This window comes from Acipenser ruthenus, chromosome 4 (assembly GCF_902713425.1).
Source record: "Acipenser ruthenus chromosome 4, fAciRut3.2 maternal haplotype, whole genome shotgun sequence".
Classification (NCBI taxonomy): Eukaryota; Metazoa; Chordata; class Actinopteri; order Acipenseriformes; family Acipenseridae; genus Acipenser; species Acipenser ruthenus.
In genome coordinates, this window is record NC_081192.1 from 91,411,273 (window position 1) to 91,427,837 (window position 16,565).

Sequence of the window (16,565 nt, forward strand, 5' to 3'; positions counted from 1 at the left end):
ATGGACAGAAAAAGCAGCAAAATAACCCAAAGGCTCTTTTCAGAGCCATCCAAATATTTCTAAAATGAGCAACAACAAAAAAATAAAGCTTTACCATGATTATGAAACTCGATTCCCATCCAGCGGTTGCCGATGAGGCAGATGCAAGTAGTTTTGTGGGGCTTAATAATCACCACGAAATCTTGTATCAGCTTCACTGGCAACAGCTGGATGAAAATCGAGTTTGAAATATGGTTTTATCCCGCAGAAAGGGATGGAGCCGTCAAAATTCTCAGTTAGGAACTGTTGGTTTGAAAATGTATTTGAAAATGTGCATCAACATTCTCAGATCGGAACGGGTGAAGTCTGATTTTCCTGGCCAGCTAAACTACATATATATATATATATATATATATATATATATACACACACACACACACACACACACACACACACACACACACAGTATATACTATTTTGATCTAAATCAAAACACTTTTATTATTATATTTTCAGCAAATAAAACAATGTAGTACCAATAAGCAACTTTTACATAAATGATTAGTAAAGACTGAAAAAAAAACACAAAAAAGTTCAGTCATGCACGTGTGGTACGCTCCAAGCTGCACTAGAATTTAAAAACATTATTTATGCTGGAATCCAACCCAGATAAACTGGCTTAAAGGATACTAAAACAGTTACTAGGCAACACAGCCTTTAGTTAGTGAAAAGTAAATCCCTGAACTTGCACCAAAGCTTAAACCAGCTAGCATATCAGTTCGGTTTATCATGATGAGGATTTAGATGACTCAGGTTCGGATGAATATTCTAAATGAATATCCAGAGTGCCGTACATTGACTTGAGCATGCCAAGAACCCTGCTTTGAATGTAGTTCACTTGTTCTGTGGGGCAATAGTCATCCATACTAGACCTGAAAAATAAAATCATATTTTATAAAACAAGCACAATGTATTCCAAACTCACAAAAAAAATAAAATAATCTGCAAAGCAAAAAAATAAAAAATAATAATTTTAAAATTAAAATTAAAGTATAAAAAAACAAAGATAAATCCCTGATTGGTATTGTCTGTCAGAACTAAAAGGGACATACCATTTATATACCCTTCACCAGCAACATGTGTTACAAACCAAAACATAAAATACTTTAAAAGACGTACCTAAAAACAGTAATGAAAATCAATACAATTATATATATGCCAGTAAGGATGCCATTACCTTGAAACAGTAACCAGTGTTGGTTTTGGCAAATCCCTCAGTATGACATTTATAGCCTGTATTAATCCATCAATCTCTTCATTTGTACTAAGGTGATGTGGTAGTTCTGAATAATCACAGGTCAGACCTGCTTGGTGAACCTAAAAGGAAACCACACAAAATACGTTTCTAATGCAAGTACTGTAACATTGTAGAGATTATTATTAGCACAGAATATTTTAAAAGGTACTCAGTATAATCCAGGGGGTAACTTGAAATATGTAAAGTGCATGTGCATAAGAATCCCCTTAATTATTAATTTTTCTCTTCCAATAAGCCCGCAACACAAACTTTTTCAGGCTCACCATTTCATAGTCAGGGGTGTCCATTCTGCTTCGAAGACTGTGTACCAGCTCAGTAAGAGGCTTCATTCTGCAAATGACATCAACAGCATGTTACACACAGACTGGCTTCAAAAGTTCATAAAATAACTTCTAAAGGTTAAAAGGAACCTCTGCTTCATTTATTGCACAATACACATGCTGTTATCTAACAGTGTTGCAGTTGTACTGAGGTCTGAATCTACGTATATTTAGAAAGTTCACTATTGTTCATGTGGCAAGCCTTGCTGATGCTTAGAAAGTGAAATGTCAACAACATTTCACTTAAATAGTGTTCTTCAAGACAAGCCCCTCCCAGAGCCCTTCAAAATCCAAAAAGGTTTAAAGCATTAGAAAACAAACACAATAGAACTGTTAAAATGCTTTGATCAGCTATAGAGACCTGAGCTCATAATACTGTAATTCACGTGCATAAATCTAGCATCAAAATAAATCACTTCATTGCTATCAATGTTGATAAAGTTTTAAATTAAATTATATTTCTAAATTCTATTGGCTGAACGTTTTAAAAGGGGTTATATGGATGATATAATGCATATATATATATATATATATATATATATATATATATATATATATATATATATATATATATATATATATATGAAAGGTGGCAGTCACTATAGAAACTCTACTGTAGGTGTGCATGCATGCATTACATTGGTTATATATTTTTTTCTGTTATCAAAGTAGTCATTGTTGCTGACAGAAAGAACACAACTGTACTAGTGGAAGTACATATAACTTATATAAAAAACAACTTTTTCAACACTGTAAAGAGGTTTAGGAAAAAGAAGATTGCTAGTGTAGCCTAGGAAAAAAAGAACTCCCCTCAACACAGCAGACCAATTAACCAGCCCCTGTCTTGCTTATGTCCCTTTATTACTGTATGCACCTATATATCCCTGTATGACACTGCAACTAAGACCCCAATGAACAACAGGTAGGCAAGCGCTGAAAAGGCATTGCTCTTGAAATTTTAAATGTGCCACTTAAAAGAAAAATGTTTTTTTTTTTTAATATGATCAGATACAAAAAAAAAATTGGGTCATAAAATAATAATGAAATTAAAAAGCATTGGGTACCAGGTACCAGTATATGTATTAGAAATAGAAATGTCTTAATATAGACCTTTATACTGGGGCTTGTTAATTAACACTTTGGGGCTGATGTAAGGCTAAGGCATAATGCAAACAATTGCGGTTGCAAAATCCAAATAGCCTAGCAGCCAGGCAATTATTGTGCACTTCGGCCTACATAAGCTTAAGAGCAATACAAATTACTCAACATGCACATATAATGAGCTGCAATCATGATGAGGGTCGCAATGAGCGCTGCCTGTGCGGCAGCCTACTTAGCAGCTGCACTTACAGCCCAGAGGTGAGGTGAGTTAGGAGTACAGAGAGCAGTAGGTGCTGTATGAGATTTGTGGAGCACAAAAATCAAACCAAACAAAAAAATGTCAGAAGAATGGCAGCAAAGTCCTCTTGGCACAAAGAAAATAAAATATACGTTTTCTGAGGAGGAACGGAGAGTCCTTACCACTGAGGCCACTCAGCATGAAATTTAGTTATTTGGAAAAGCCTCAGCCAACATCAGTTATGCTACCAAAGGTCCTATGGTCCTCTATAGTGGAGAAAGTCAATGCTGTCAGTGTTACCAGGATGACAGTAAACCAGGTGATGAAAAGGTGGCAGGAACTGCGTGAACAAATACGAAACTCGCAATGCAGCACAGGCATGCAGCAGGAACAGGAGGAGGGCCTCCAGCCACATCACAGATGACACTGCTGGAGAGGCAAGCTCTATTTTAGGATGAATGAGATATTAGCTTTACAACTACATTTGGCAGTCAGGAAGGAACTTTATTTTTCTACAATTATGATGTCATCGTACCATCATTGTTCTATAGTTTTCTAGATTTTGGAAATGCATGTTCCAAGTGTTATGTGTCTGGAGAAGGTAGGCCAGTGCCAGTCTGAGTTAATGTTAGATACATTTTGTTTTAACTTGAAGATCCTATTACAGAAGCAATGATACCGATGGAATGAGGAGGGGTAGTCAGAAAAAAGTACATTAATAGTATGTAGTTAAAAAGAAACACATGGAATTAGTAGTATAGGCACAGCTTTAGCACAGCACATTAACATGTGTTACACTACAATGGAATCTTAAGGGAAACATTTAACAAATAGACTACATTTCACCATCCTCAGAGATGACAAGTAGAATGCCATTTTTTTTGTAAACACATCCATCATCTCTCCCATTTTACATACAGTAATTATTCAAAACATAACAAATCTGGAAGAAGACATGGATGGTCAAGGTGGAACTTGATATTTTGATATGAGTAGAAAACATCACGGTAGAAGAGACCAAGCCATTTTATATACACATTTCGAATGGGGGCAAGGCCTATTGTTCTTTGTCGATGGACAAAGAGAACAACTGAGACTCAAAATATACTTTAAAATAAATTAAATTAACCCAGGGTTAGCAGCCCATCTCTGGAGTGTTTCCTCACTGTCATCTTCAACAAAGTCTGCAAAAGCTGCCTCCAGGTCTTCCAGCTGATGTACTCGGTTCTCCACACAGTCCAACAAAGCCTCCTACGCACCAGACAGAGAGACACAAGTTTTTGTAAAGCACTGATAAAAGGGTGGATTGTGGGTACAGGTAGTGAAGTAAAGGGGCATTCTGTAATAGAAGAGTAACACACAAACAGATGTTTATTAGGAACTAGAACCAGATTTTGAATTAACATGTACCCAGACCATGCATATGATGCAGAGTGAACGTTCAGAGTTCTTTTCACATTTAAATATTCCTTCTAGTTGAAACTTAGATTTGACAAAAGGTAAACAGACTTTTAAAATTGAAAGGACGACGGTTTAAACACATTGTAATCATATCTCTCCTAACTTGACTTGAAGAGAATTACATTTTCCAGAGAACATTGTTACATTGGAGATTTTTTGAACCCCAGTAGAACAGAATGACTTGTTCTTTTTTGTTAATACTTTATAAGACCACCTCTCCTCTTTATATAAATGTTTATTTAAAGCTTATTTAGTATGAAAAAGCATCTGAATATGGCGCCACCCGCACCTGTAGGTGCTACACTGAACTTATTTAATAGAGGTAAACTCTGCACAGACCTGCACTGTGCTACACCCTTGCACTACTTTTGTTAAACTCAATTGATAGGGCGGTGTGACAAGAATGGCTGAGTGGGTGACGTCAGACCAGAAGACAGGAACACAAACGACAGAGAGATGTGGAGTTTGGTGGAGCTGAGCGAATGCTTTCGCTCAGCATTTAATGAATAAACAGACAGAAAATAAACGTTTGTAACAAAACACAAAAAACAGGACACGGCACTTGCGCCAAAATAAACAGACATACAAAACGACTAACCACTAAACAGACGGTGCAGGACAGACGAACAAACACGGTGAGTGAAAACACTTATCTTTACGATTTTAACTTTACTTTTACTTTATAATACCCTCCGTCTCCTAACCCGTTCTCCACTCACCGAACACCAACCCCCAGTGAGTGAAAACATGCAGCTTTTATGCAGTTGTGCCGAGATTCGATTGCTAGTCAATCATTCAATTGGAATCTCGGTACAACTGCACGTGAATTAATTAAAGTGCAATTCCCCGTGCTCACATATTACTTTTTACTTGCACGTGATGTGATGTGCCATCCCCGTGCCTAAATACAAATATACAATTTACACACACGTGAAACACAGACCGCTTATATCCCGTGTACCAATGCCTATACACCAACATTTACACACAACACGTAACATATAACACACACAGGGGGGGCACTTTGCCACAGGCGGATAGAGGTTCTGTTGGCTTTGTAAATTGAATACTATGAAAAGTATTAAAATACTCAAAGCATGATTTAATTATTCAACAACAAGACCTTAAATTGAGCAGTAGTTTATAGCTTTCATAAATTGTTAGTCAGAGCCCTTTCTATAGTCCACAGGGAGTACATCAGTGATTGCTTGCGTCAACACTGCAGTACTTCTGAAGGAAGTTCTACTATACACTGAATGTGCCTGACATTAAATATTACTATCTCCCTGGGATGTCAATCTCAACCCTTTACTATTAGTAAAGCACACAAAGAAGGAATATGAAACAGGCCTGTGAGGAACACATGAGAAATTAGAAAAAAATCAAAGCATCCCCTGTACATTTTACAACCACCCACACTGTTTGATTTGCAACATGTGTCTGATGTAATCACAAGCGAGACCCTACTGCACAGTGTTGCATACAAAAATGCTAGAAAATATGAAGTTCTACAGTTAGAAAACATCCTATTAATGTTTTACTGGTGAAAAGTTATTTTCCAAAAATAAAACCTGAAAAACAAATAAAACTTAAAAAAAAAAAATATTAGATTTATTTTATAGAAGTATGGTCAAGGGCAAAGAGATTAAACACATTCACCAAAGATGTGAAACAAATAGTACTAACAATTTATTTGGTAGTGGTTTGAAGTTTGTTAGCATATGTATATACATACATACATACATATGTTAAGTGTGAAACCTGGTGGTCTGGCGAGTCTAGTTTTGCCTGGGCCAGTTATCTAGTTTCTTCAAGGGCTTTTGGGAGAATCCCAAAGTTACCACTTTTTTTCCCGCACTCGCCCGCGTCCAGTCGGGCGAATCTAGATCGGCCCAGAACTTGAAAAAGACGAATGGACGAAACACATTTTTTCAACAGTTTTCACTGAATTTTGGGGAAAGCCTGGGCGAGTCTAATATCGTCCAACGCTTCAGAATCGATGCTGGGCCAATCTAGTTTTGCCTATGGCAATTATTTATAGCGCGTATGGAGGAGCGAGACTTTGACTTTTAACTTTTTGGGAGAGAGAACTAATAAAAAGTTATAACTGCTATTAAAACCAGCCCTGGTGTCCTCCCTTTTCAACACCGGTGCTGGAAACGCAGCACACAGTCACTACATTGTTGTCAGAAGTGGCGGCGAGGCAGATTCCCCCTCAAGCACTTGGAAGCTGGCAGGGGAGAGTGTAGAAATGCAAAACTAGACTCGACCAAATAACTGGCATAGGCAAAACTAGACTGGCCCAAATTAATGGCATGGGCGAAGCAGATTTGCTCAGCATTGATTCTGAAGTGTTGGACAAAACTAGACTCGCCCGGGCTAACTCCAAAATTCAGTGAAAACTGTTGAAAAAACAGTCGTCTTTTTCAAGTTCTGGGCCAGTCTAGACTCGCCTGATTGGACGCGGGCGAGTGCCAAAAAAAAAGGCAACTTTGGTATTCGCCCAGAAGCCCTTGGCGAAACTAGATTGGCCCAGGCAAAACTAGGCTTGCCAGACCACCAGGTTTCGCCCTTAACATTATATACAGTATATATATATATATATACAGTATATATATATATATATATATATATATATATATATATATATATACACACACACACACACACACACACAATATATTATATATATATATATATATATATATATATATATATATATATATATATATAATACACACACACACATATATATATATATATATAATTCCGGCGCTACAAAAGTGTTCGAAAAACTTTTCAAGCAGAGTGCTTCATCATGTGACAACTGCATATAAAAATCATCTCCAGTGGACAGCCACAGCGAAGATGAAAAAACAAGACAGTAACTGTTAAAGTCAAGTCCATATCCACACAGAGTTCTCAATAATAAAAGCAGTAGTCTTTATTTCATATATATAAAACTTCACAGCAAATATCGCTAACACGTTTCGACCCATAAGTCTTCTTCAGAGCATAGAGAAGAAAGGAAAGTACATAACCCTTAAATAGTCATTCTTCATTTCAGGATACAGAGGATGTGCTGCTTTCATCTGCTAGTGATCGTGAACAAACTGATCAAAGTGATGTGGAAAGTGGACATACTTCTTTTTTTTTTTTTAGATACTACCAGAAACCAAAGCAGAACAACCCTAGATCACAGGAAAAGCAGAGCACCATACCTAAGAAGACCAGGAGGAGCAAGAGGGGGAAGAGAAGGAGTGATGGAACTAAGGCGCTCCCAGAGCCAGCGAAAGAAAAATTGGCAGTCATAAACATATCGGACACACCTTTGACTCCTCCACAGGTATCTGTTTTAAATCGAGGTCTTTCATAAGTAACGTTAATGTTTTGGGTCTTCAGGTAGATTGTGTTAAGTTTACACACCAATTACATTAAAAAAATATTTTAACTTGTCGAAATCTGTCATTGACTTTGATATGCGAAATGAAAAGAAAAGAACACTGTTCAAAAAATCTAATTTTCATCTAAATATGAATCTGAATTCTTGTATTGTGAGATTGTCTAATTTAGTGAATCGAGATCTAGATGTATCAAAATAACAAATTGATCAATTTGTTAATTATATTAATTCAGTTAATGTTAATTTACAATTTCAATGTGAATCAGATATGATAAATACATTTTTTGGATTTAGAAATCTATAAAGATGAAACCAATACTTTACAAACTACTGTATTTACGAAATCAACCGACCGTAATTCGTTGCTTCTTGCAAAAAGTCAAGATCAACGTCACTTCATTAAAAATATGCCAAAGGGTTTATTTTTACATGCAAGAAGGAATTGCAGTACAGAATCGCAATTTGCAGTAAATCAGATGAAATGCACTCTAAATTTAAATCTAGAGGACAGGATGATGATATTTTGAAGGAAGCAATGCAGAAAGCTAAATGTTTTGATTGTAATTCTTTACTGAAAAAGAGAACACAGAGTACTAAGAATGATAAAACCATTTGTTTCTCGAGTGAATTTAATAATCTAATGATGTGAAGAGAATACTTTTGAAACACTGGCATGTTTCTTTAAGAGAAAAATATAATACAAGATAGTTAAAGGTTTTGTTAATTGCAACACTACTGGTGTCATGTATATGTTGACATGCCCTTGTGGGCTGGTATATGTTAGTCAGACAAAAATAGCTTTAAAGTTATGTGTTGCCAAACACAAAGCAGCTATTAATATTCTATTACTAAACACTACAAAAAAGCAGGACATGGATCTTCTCCACACTCACTACGGTTTGTGGGTGTGGAGAAGGTTAATGTACCCGCTCGTGTTGGAAGTTTAGTAAAGCGCCTATTGCAGAGAGAGGCATATTGGATACTGGCATTACAAACATTAGGACCACTTGGACTCAATGAGGAACTGAATTTGTGTCCCTTGATATGAAATGTAGGTTTAAAGACTAGATTGGATATATTATTATGGATCATATATTTATGTTTGATTGTTTCATTAACTTTGTGATTGCTGCTGCTGCCGTTATTTTATTATTTATTTGTTAATTGACGATTACTGCGATATACCTGTGTGTCTAATTGAAATGTGATCTGCTTAATGTTTCCTTTTGTTCACCTGAAATGAAGAATGACTATTTAAGGGGTTATGTACTTTCCTTTCTTTTCAATGCTCTGAAGAAGACCTATGGGTCGAAACGTGTTAGCTGTGATGTTTTAAAGATATGAAATAAAGATTATTTTTAATTGCCAAACGTGTGCCTGTTATGTACTGTATAGGTTGTATGCTACATACAAGGTGCACAGTAGACTCAGTAATAGTATTCTACACAGTACACTGTGGGGTTTGTAATGCAGTAGGTCAGTACATAATAGGGGCACAACATACAACAGCTATGCATGATACTAAAAATGTGTACAAAGGTTATGGCAATCAAACTTCTAAATGTGCATGCAAGTCTCTGAAGTAAATTATTGTCAGTAGAAATATGTAAAAACCCCAGGAGTGTCCTATTTATGCAACAGCTTGAGGGAGAAACCTTTTTTTTCTTTTTTATAAAACAAATGTATACATGTACAGCATATAACTATGAAAGTGAGGGTAACATTTTGTATCATGTGCAGTCTTTTATATTCAGGCCATCATAGTTAGGGTATCAAAGATAAAATGAAACTGGGGACTAGACCCTATAGAAGTACTGTATGTGCCTAATTCTAGGGGTAATTAGTTGCACTGGTCCTGTGTTTCCAGTCATATGTAGAGCTATATCTTGCTCGGCTGGGGGTGTCGCAATTGAGAGGGTGCTTTGGGTCTCACTCAAGAGCTGCGCCCCTGTGGGTCGATTTAAGATTGAGCACTATAGGTTTCAGTCAAGAGGCAAGGAGTTGGAGATGGAGCAAATGCAGCAGGAAACAAATACCATCTAGCTGCATCCTGCTAGTGAAGGAACCAGGCCTGCTCTGTAGCTGAACTGTAAAATACTTTGTGGCCTCTTGAGATGTGAAACAATGTCCTGGGTTAGGCACCTCCACCCCCCCAGACACCACCCCATAAACATTACAATACAGTACATAGTGGAACACATATTAAAGTAGCAGTACACAGTACAATACCTCGTCTGGATCTTCAGTAGGTTTTCTGAAACTGTAAAGCTCTTGCAGAATAGTATATTCCTCCTGAAAATAAAGATATTTGAACTTGTAATAAATCTGCTTCATCATTAACAGTTTTCTAAATAGCTATAATAGCTGGGCAGTTTTAAGGAGCTTGTCATTCACTGGGAACACCAAGTGCATCTGCACTAAAACACTAAAACACTCAAACACTCATAGGAAAACAACAGAACTAAAGAGTGTATTAAATCAGAAGGTTATCTGTGCTCCTATTTTTCTGGATTACATGTGGTAAAATAATGGTGAATATAAATAAAGAGAAGAGAGCATTTGTTATAAAATGAATGTACAGTCAGAATTAACAGTCTTCATTAAATAATTCTGCACCAGTTTTTCATTCATGTTTATTATGCCCTTGGTGATGGGAATATAGTGGAGTCACCCAAACCTACAGTAATACATACATATGTCACACTTACAGTACACACTTTATATATATATATATTGTATAGGGGTGTAACAATTCACTGTGTACCAATGCTATTTCATCGTATTGAAATAGAGGTATGTATGGTTTGTATCATGATAGAAACCATATTGTGATACACAACAAGATATTTCTTGAATAATGGAAATTTAAAAATGTGTTTTACAGTTGGTATTAGCAGTTGATTTTCTTATGCCATTAATGATCATTAGTATTACAGTACCACATTACCACCTTACTAAGCATCACACCACAACCCTAACCCCTTCCCCTCTCTCCATCCCCATTTTCTAATTTTCCACCAAAATTCAATTGGGGTGTGAATTCACACTGTACATGTCATCCATGCCATTATTTGCTTTACTGAGTAATTGTGATGAACTGCACTAAATTACCAAGTATAGCATTATGAATAACCTTTTCCATCAACATCATTTTGGATTGAAATCATCAGAAAACATTATAGAGTACACAGAGCGGTGACCATGACTACTGACAGTCACTGTTCATTGCTATATATCATTCCACTGAGTAGCATTCAAATTCAACACAGTATTGATTTTGATGAGCATCAAGCCTCTTGTCCACTGCCCAGACTATCAACAGTTCTGAATCCAATCAAGCCTTTCGGTATGGAGATGAAGAGACTAGTAAAAATAAGGCTCAGTCTTCCAGCAATGAGCAGTGAACAGATCCTTTCAGAATAAAGCAGACCTGTGCAAAAAGGGTTGTATCTGCTTCAACAAGCTATGATGATTACAAAGGAAGTCCAAACAAATTTTAATGAATATACAGGCCACTGAATAGGCTTCATATGAACTTTTCTTTTCTAAATGTGTTATTGTGTTTTAAATTTAGGACCAGTGGTAAAGCTGTGTATTGTCACTGGTATGAGGCATTTAATTAAGTAACAGTACATTCACACAGCTAAATTAATCATTTAGTATCAGGTGTTAATAATGTCAATAATAGAATTTATGCAATAATTAATATTAGACTGAATAAAGAAAATAAATGGCAAATTGGAAAACTGACAAGCAAGATGAGCCTGAAACTACTACTGTGTTCACCATTAATAGTCACACCAGTAATCCACTCCAAATTTCAGTTAATAACAAGACTTTTGATTTGGAATCCTTCTCATTTTAAGTACAGTAAAATCGTTTTATGCAACTGTATTACAACCTACTGTCCAATTACAGTACAACTTCTGCTCATTAGCCAAGATGCCTGAAAAAGCAAAGATGGCTTCATGATGCAACGTGACCCTATAATGCAGTAATATATTTTTTATATTTGGGTTAAATCACCCAGTGGTTTTGGATGGGTTACTGCAGGAAAATGAAATACACAAACTATAGGCTACAACTATCAAACCATGGAGAGATCATTAAACTAAACCACCTATCTCTTAAACTTCTTTGAAAGGGAGTGTGAATTTGATTTGTGACAAGGTCAGGCTTGCTCTCAGATCCATAAATGCTTGAAAAAAGCAAACACCCAACTGATTAAATCAATACAGGTATCCTCTACACTGCGGGAAGACAAACCAGGCAGGATTAATAAAAGAATTGTGACAGCATGTAATGCTTTTGTTTTTATTTCTGTAATAGTTAATAGTTAATCTGGTTTAAAAAAAGGGGGGAGAGAGAAAAGACTTACCAAAACAGAGAAGTCCTAATCACAGAATGAATTATAGACTGCCCCCACTACATCAGTGTTTAAATGTCTGGTGAAAGTTGTACCAATATCAATATGCAATGACTATCAATCTTTATTTTCATAATGTACAATAGTGACTTTTTCTTTTAACACTTTGGTTGCATTTTGAATTGGAAGACAGCTGTCAAAACAGAGGTGTGACATTGCAACCATATTTATAATTCATTATTGCTTGTTCTTTGTTGGGGAAAAAAAACAAAGCAGAAACTCTCAACACATTAGCCAATACACTCAAGGATATATGTTAACCAGAGTAAAAAAAAAAAGGGGGGGGGGGGGGTACTATACAGTTATATGATGGACTAATTGACAAACCCTGATACATTCTGAGATGGTGACCCAGGGATATTCTGGATATTTACTGATAATTTGATAGGAATTAACAGAGAGCAAACCACGTATGCTTATTTCCCACAAATCAGCCCCCCCCCCCCCCCAAAAAAAATAGCTGGATTCAAATTCTGAACTCACTAGTGGAAAGCAAAAATCTTTCATGTTTACAAAATGCAATTTCCTGATTTGTTTCTTGTGATGCAGAACCCACTACTGTATAATCTCAGTGCTGTGAATACCTACTGTACAGTATGCATATCTTCTGTAGATTGTGTACGTATGTGTGCAAAACAAAATGTATTACCTGCGTGTACATTTCCTTGAAGGGATTTTTACAAGAAAAGAAATCCAGATCAATGTCAAGTATATATGCATCAGTTTGCTGTAGGACTGTGAGGATCTTTTTCACAGCATCAGTTGTTTGGCTCCTTTCATTTTCTGAACAACTGCCTGCAGATGACTCATTGCTTGCCTTTGAGTAGCTGCCAGGGCAGTTGCTACTATCTGTGGATTTGCTGCCCCCTGCTGTTTCTGTCCTGCAATTTGCAATACTGGAGCCTTCTGTCTCTCCTTTTTTCTCACAGGAAACTGCAGTGTTTTCTGTATCACCAGCTTGCTGCAATTTGACCCTTTTAGCTGCACATTCCTCAGATATTTCTTCCTGCTTCCTCTGGTTTTCCACTGAATTTACTTGGATTACATCCAATTGGAAAGGCTTCTTATTTTCTAAGTGACCCTCTGGTACATAAAGTCCATCACTTAAAAAGTAATCATCTGTACTGGTAACCCTGAAATAAAAACATTGAAAAATCAGATGGTGCTTTTGAGTACTGGATTGAAGCTGTTTTAGTACAAGCACAGCGCACATACTATCAGGCATCCCTGAAAAGATAATCACCTAATGGAATCGAATACGACACCATCTCTTTAAGCTAACATTGCATGAGCACATTCATGGTGAATAATCTTGCCTTATGTCTTTTTGACAGACCAAGGAAAGATTTATTTTTTTGTTTTACCTTTGAGTAATGAAATTACCAAGTTATCCAACAACAAATAGCCTCATTTTATTTGTCAAATAAGAAATTGTTCAACAGTAGCAGCTTTTATAAGTTTGTGAATGCTGCGTGATAAACTATTACAATAACTTAACAAAACAATTAATAAATTCCTCCAAGTACAAAAAGCTTCTTTGTGAAATCAAAGTGCATTTTCAGGTCAAGGTACCTGATGGTTGTGGTGGATGAGTCTTTCCCCACAAAGATTTTGTGTTCACCCTCTGCAATCTGTTGAGCCCAGTATGGATGAAGCCACACCACATTTGATAAATGCCCAGCATAAACCACAGGCATGATCCAGTTCTCAATACTTAGCTCACTGTGAAAAAAAAGACTGTTAAAAAAACAAAACATAAAATCATGCAAGAACAAAATAGAGTACACTGTTTTTAAAACATTTAGTGTAGTCTGATTATCTCTTTTTCACATTCATTCATGAATTATAATTGCAAATCCAGGGACTAAGAAGACTGTCCAATCCATGTCTGCTCAACCTAGAGCTCCTGCAAGTACTAAATAAAAAGGGACCTCTACAGGAGAGCTATGCAATTCCTCCAAGTTTTAGGTTTAGTTTTGTTTTTTGTTTTTTTCCCCCTTTGCCTGCAATGTGAATATTTACAAAAGTTGTACATAGAAAGATTTCTATAGAACATTTTGTCCAAATTATAAAGTGTATCATAATCTTGTAATTTACTGAGTCTGTCTGTCTGTCTGTCTGTATGGTACAATTACATTTAACATATCTAGAAAATCGGCAGTTATTGTGAAACTTTGTCAAGACATTATTTTGCAAAAACGATAGTGTCTGAATCTGGGAGAACATGAAACGCATTTGTCCAAATACTTTTCATGTTTTTAGAAAAGGTATAAACAACTCAAGACATGTGATACCAATAGGTAAGAAATGTAGTAAATTGAGCATATTTCAATACATGCCTTTGTGAATATAATCCTCACTTTCTTAACTGTAATACAGAGTTAATTATTTCATTTATATTAACTATCAGAAATTGCTGTTGCAACATGTAATACTTAACTTACAATATGTAATTTACAGCAAACATTACCTAAATAATTCCTCTTTGTCAAACACAGTATCAGCAGGCATGTTAACAGGAATAAGTAGATCTGGGTGTGAATCTAAATGAACCATTGCTATGTTACGAATGGGTAAATGTCTTGATCCAATTGCACGATAGATGTAAGGTAAAACCTGAAAAAAAAAATCACAGAAAAAAAAAACACGTTAAGCATGCAAGACATTGTGCATGACACTATTTGATTGCGTGTTGCAAATTATCATTAAAATAATCAAAAAGAATCACAGCGAGCATGACAAAAAAAAAAATCTCTGTGTTATGTGGATAACGAAAAACATATGGCAAAAGATTTGTGACAATGGGAATAATAAGTATTCCAAAGCTTTTTGAGATGTATTCTGTCATATCAATCCATTTCTAACTGTAGCTTTGTGAACAACTTAACATCATATGCTGTACAGTCGTCCAAGATACACAAAATACTTTGTGTACAGTTTGCAAATTTGTTAACAAAAGTTGAATTCAAATATTTTAACATAGCCTTTTTACAGTACTTGACTCATAATTGATAATATTAAAGTAACTTTGCTAATATTACTTACATCATGATGGTCTTCCACTACCCAAACGGGCATATCTTTATAGACCCGCATATAAGTTGTCGAGGAGTTCATAATTACAGACTATTAAATTAGTGACAGTTTTTATGACTATGTCTGCTAAGAAATAAATAATAATAATGACTCACAATTTTCTACGCTTTGTTTGAGGAAACTTTTACTAGCAGCACACGCATTTATTACACATGATTGGCTTTTCTTTAGCAGTTTATGTCTGTGATTGGTTAAAGTGAGTCCGTGCATTTTATGCAGACCTCCAGAAACAAACAACCAAAGTTAAATATGCCCTGCTCCATTAAATGAAACTATACCAATCATAGACACACTCCAAAAAACGAAGGGCCAATAGGAGCATGAAGGGCGGGATTTCTACTCTGCGTTTCCTGTTTAGGTAGAATGCAGTGACTGCGGCCGGTTTGCAGTTTTTAGATTTATATTACTTCAGTGTTTTACTGTTACGTCAGATACAGTTCTCGACGAGACTTTCTTCATTTTCAACGGTAAGGATTAGTTTTACAGCATTTTTTTTCTAGTTCACTGCCATCAATCAGCAAACACGTGTTTTTTTGTTTTTAAGCAAAAGATGTCAAATTAGTAACCAGTTACGCTTCTGTAGGAAAACGTACGTGCGTACGTACGTGTGTGTGTGTGTGTGTGTGTATGTGTGTATATATGTATGTATGTATGTATGTAATGTAATCTCACACACTTAGGGTGAGACGTAAAACAGAGGTCCTATTGTAAGTGATTGCAGCAGCAGTTGTGAGACAGGGTTCTTCTGGTTTTCGTTTCAACCGAGCTCTCTGTTACTTAATTGTACCAATTATCTGAAATTAGTCAAGATTAACATGTATCCCAGATCTTTAGCTATTGATAATGCAAAGACACCTATAAAACCCGCAGGATTTGGGGCTCTCCAGGATTGGATAAAAGCGTCTGCTAAATGACAAAATAATAATTGCTCGTTTTATTGTTCATGTTTGTTCAAACGAAATAACATTTTTTGACAAACACAGTCGTAGCACAATCCACATTTTTGCGGAGCCTGCTGCAACCTAATATGTTTTTTTTGTATTGGTGGATTGGATCATTTTGTTTTTTAAATATAGTTTATTCTACTTTCACAATCATTGGACGCTTGTAAATGAGACATTGAACTGGACTTGTGGAGTTAGGTATTCAAGTACCAGAAAGACCAATTGAAGTTATGCATGTGTGCAATACAGTTAACAGTAAAAATGCAACCAGAACAAGGT

The 16,565-nt window shown here is 36.0% G+C and overlaps 2 protein-coding genes across 4 annotated transcripts in view; one reads left to right on the forward strand and one right to left on the reverse strand.

The window, feature by feature from the left end:
- Positions 1-466: 466 nt before the first annotated feature.
- On the reverse strand, positions 467-15,552 carry LOC117399899 (UPF0489 protein C5orf22 homolog). Of its 2 annotated transcripts, none has more exons than XM_059023099.1 (9): positions 15,438-15,552; positions 14,717-14,862; positions 13,819-13,968; positions 12,896-13,379; positions 10,050-10,112; positions 4,086-4,207; positions 1,561-1,627; positions 1,217-1,356; positions 467-911 (listed from the first exon to the last, which is right to left on the reverse strand). In XM_059023099.1, exons 2-9 carry the CDS (start codon positions 14,800-14,802, stop codon positions 767-769), a joined length of 1,257 nt encoding a protein of 418 aa, XP_058879082.1. In that variant the 5' UTR covers positions 14,803-14,862; positions 15,438-15,552; the 3' UTR covers positions 467-766. The 2 variants fall into 2 exon arrangements, with proteins under 2 accessions (XP_058879082.1, XP_033855224.3); XM_033999333.3 differs by lacking the exon at positions 15,438-15,552 and adding an exon at positions 15,292-15,429.
- Positions 15,553-15,632: 80 nt separating this feature from the next.
- Positions 15,633-16,565, forward strand: part of LOC117399785 (ribonuclease 3-like) — a 51,220-nt gene continuing 50,287 nt past the window's right edge. For both annotated transcript variants that reach the window (XM_059023097.1, XM_059023098.1), the window contains exon 1: positions 15,633-15,809. The gene's annotated coding sequence lies outside the window, so the exon portion shown is untranslated. The remainder of the gene's footprint in view (positions 15,810-16,565) is intronic.

Excerpts from the sequence above, each read along its gene's own strand:
- LOC117399899 (XM_033999333.3), bottom strand. The coding sequence starts at position 15,363 with ATGAACTCCTCGACAACTTATATGCGGGTCTATAAAGATATGCCCGTT. Across the intron at positions 14,863-15,291 it reads TAGTGGAAGACCATCATGAT|GTTTTACCTTACATCTATCG; the intron begins GTAAGTAATATT and ends TTTTTTTTTCAG. Across the intron at positions 1,357-1,560 it reads ACACCCCTGACTATGAAATG|GTTCACCAAGCAGGTCTGAC; the intron begins GTGAGCCTGAAA and ends GTTTCCTTTTAG.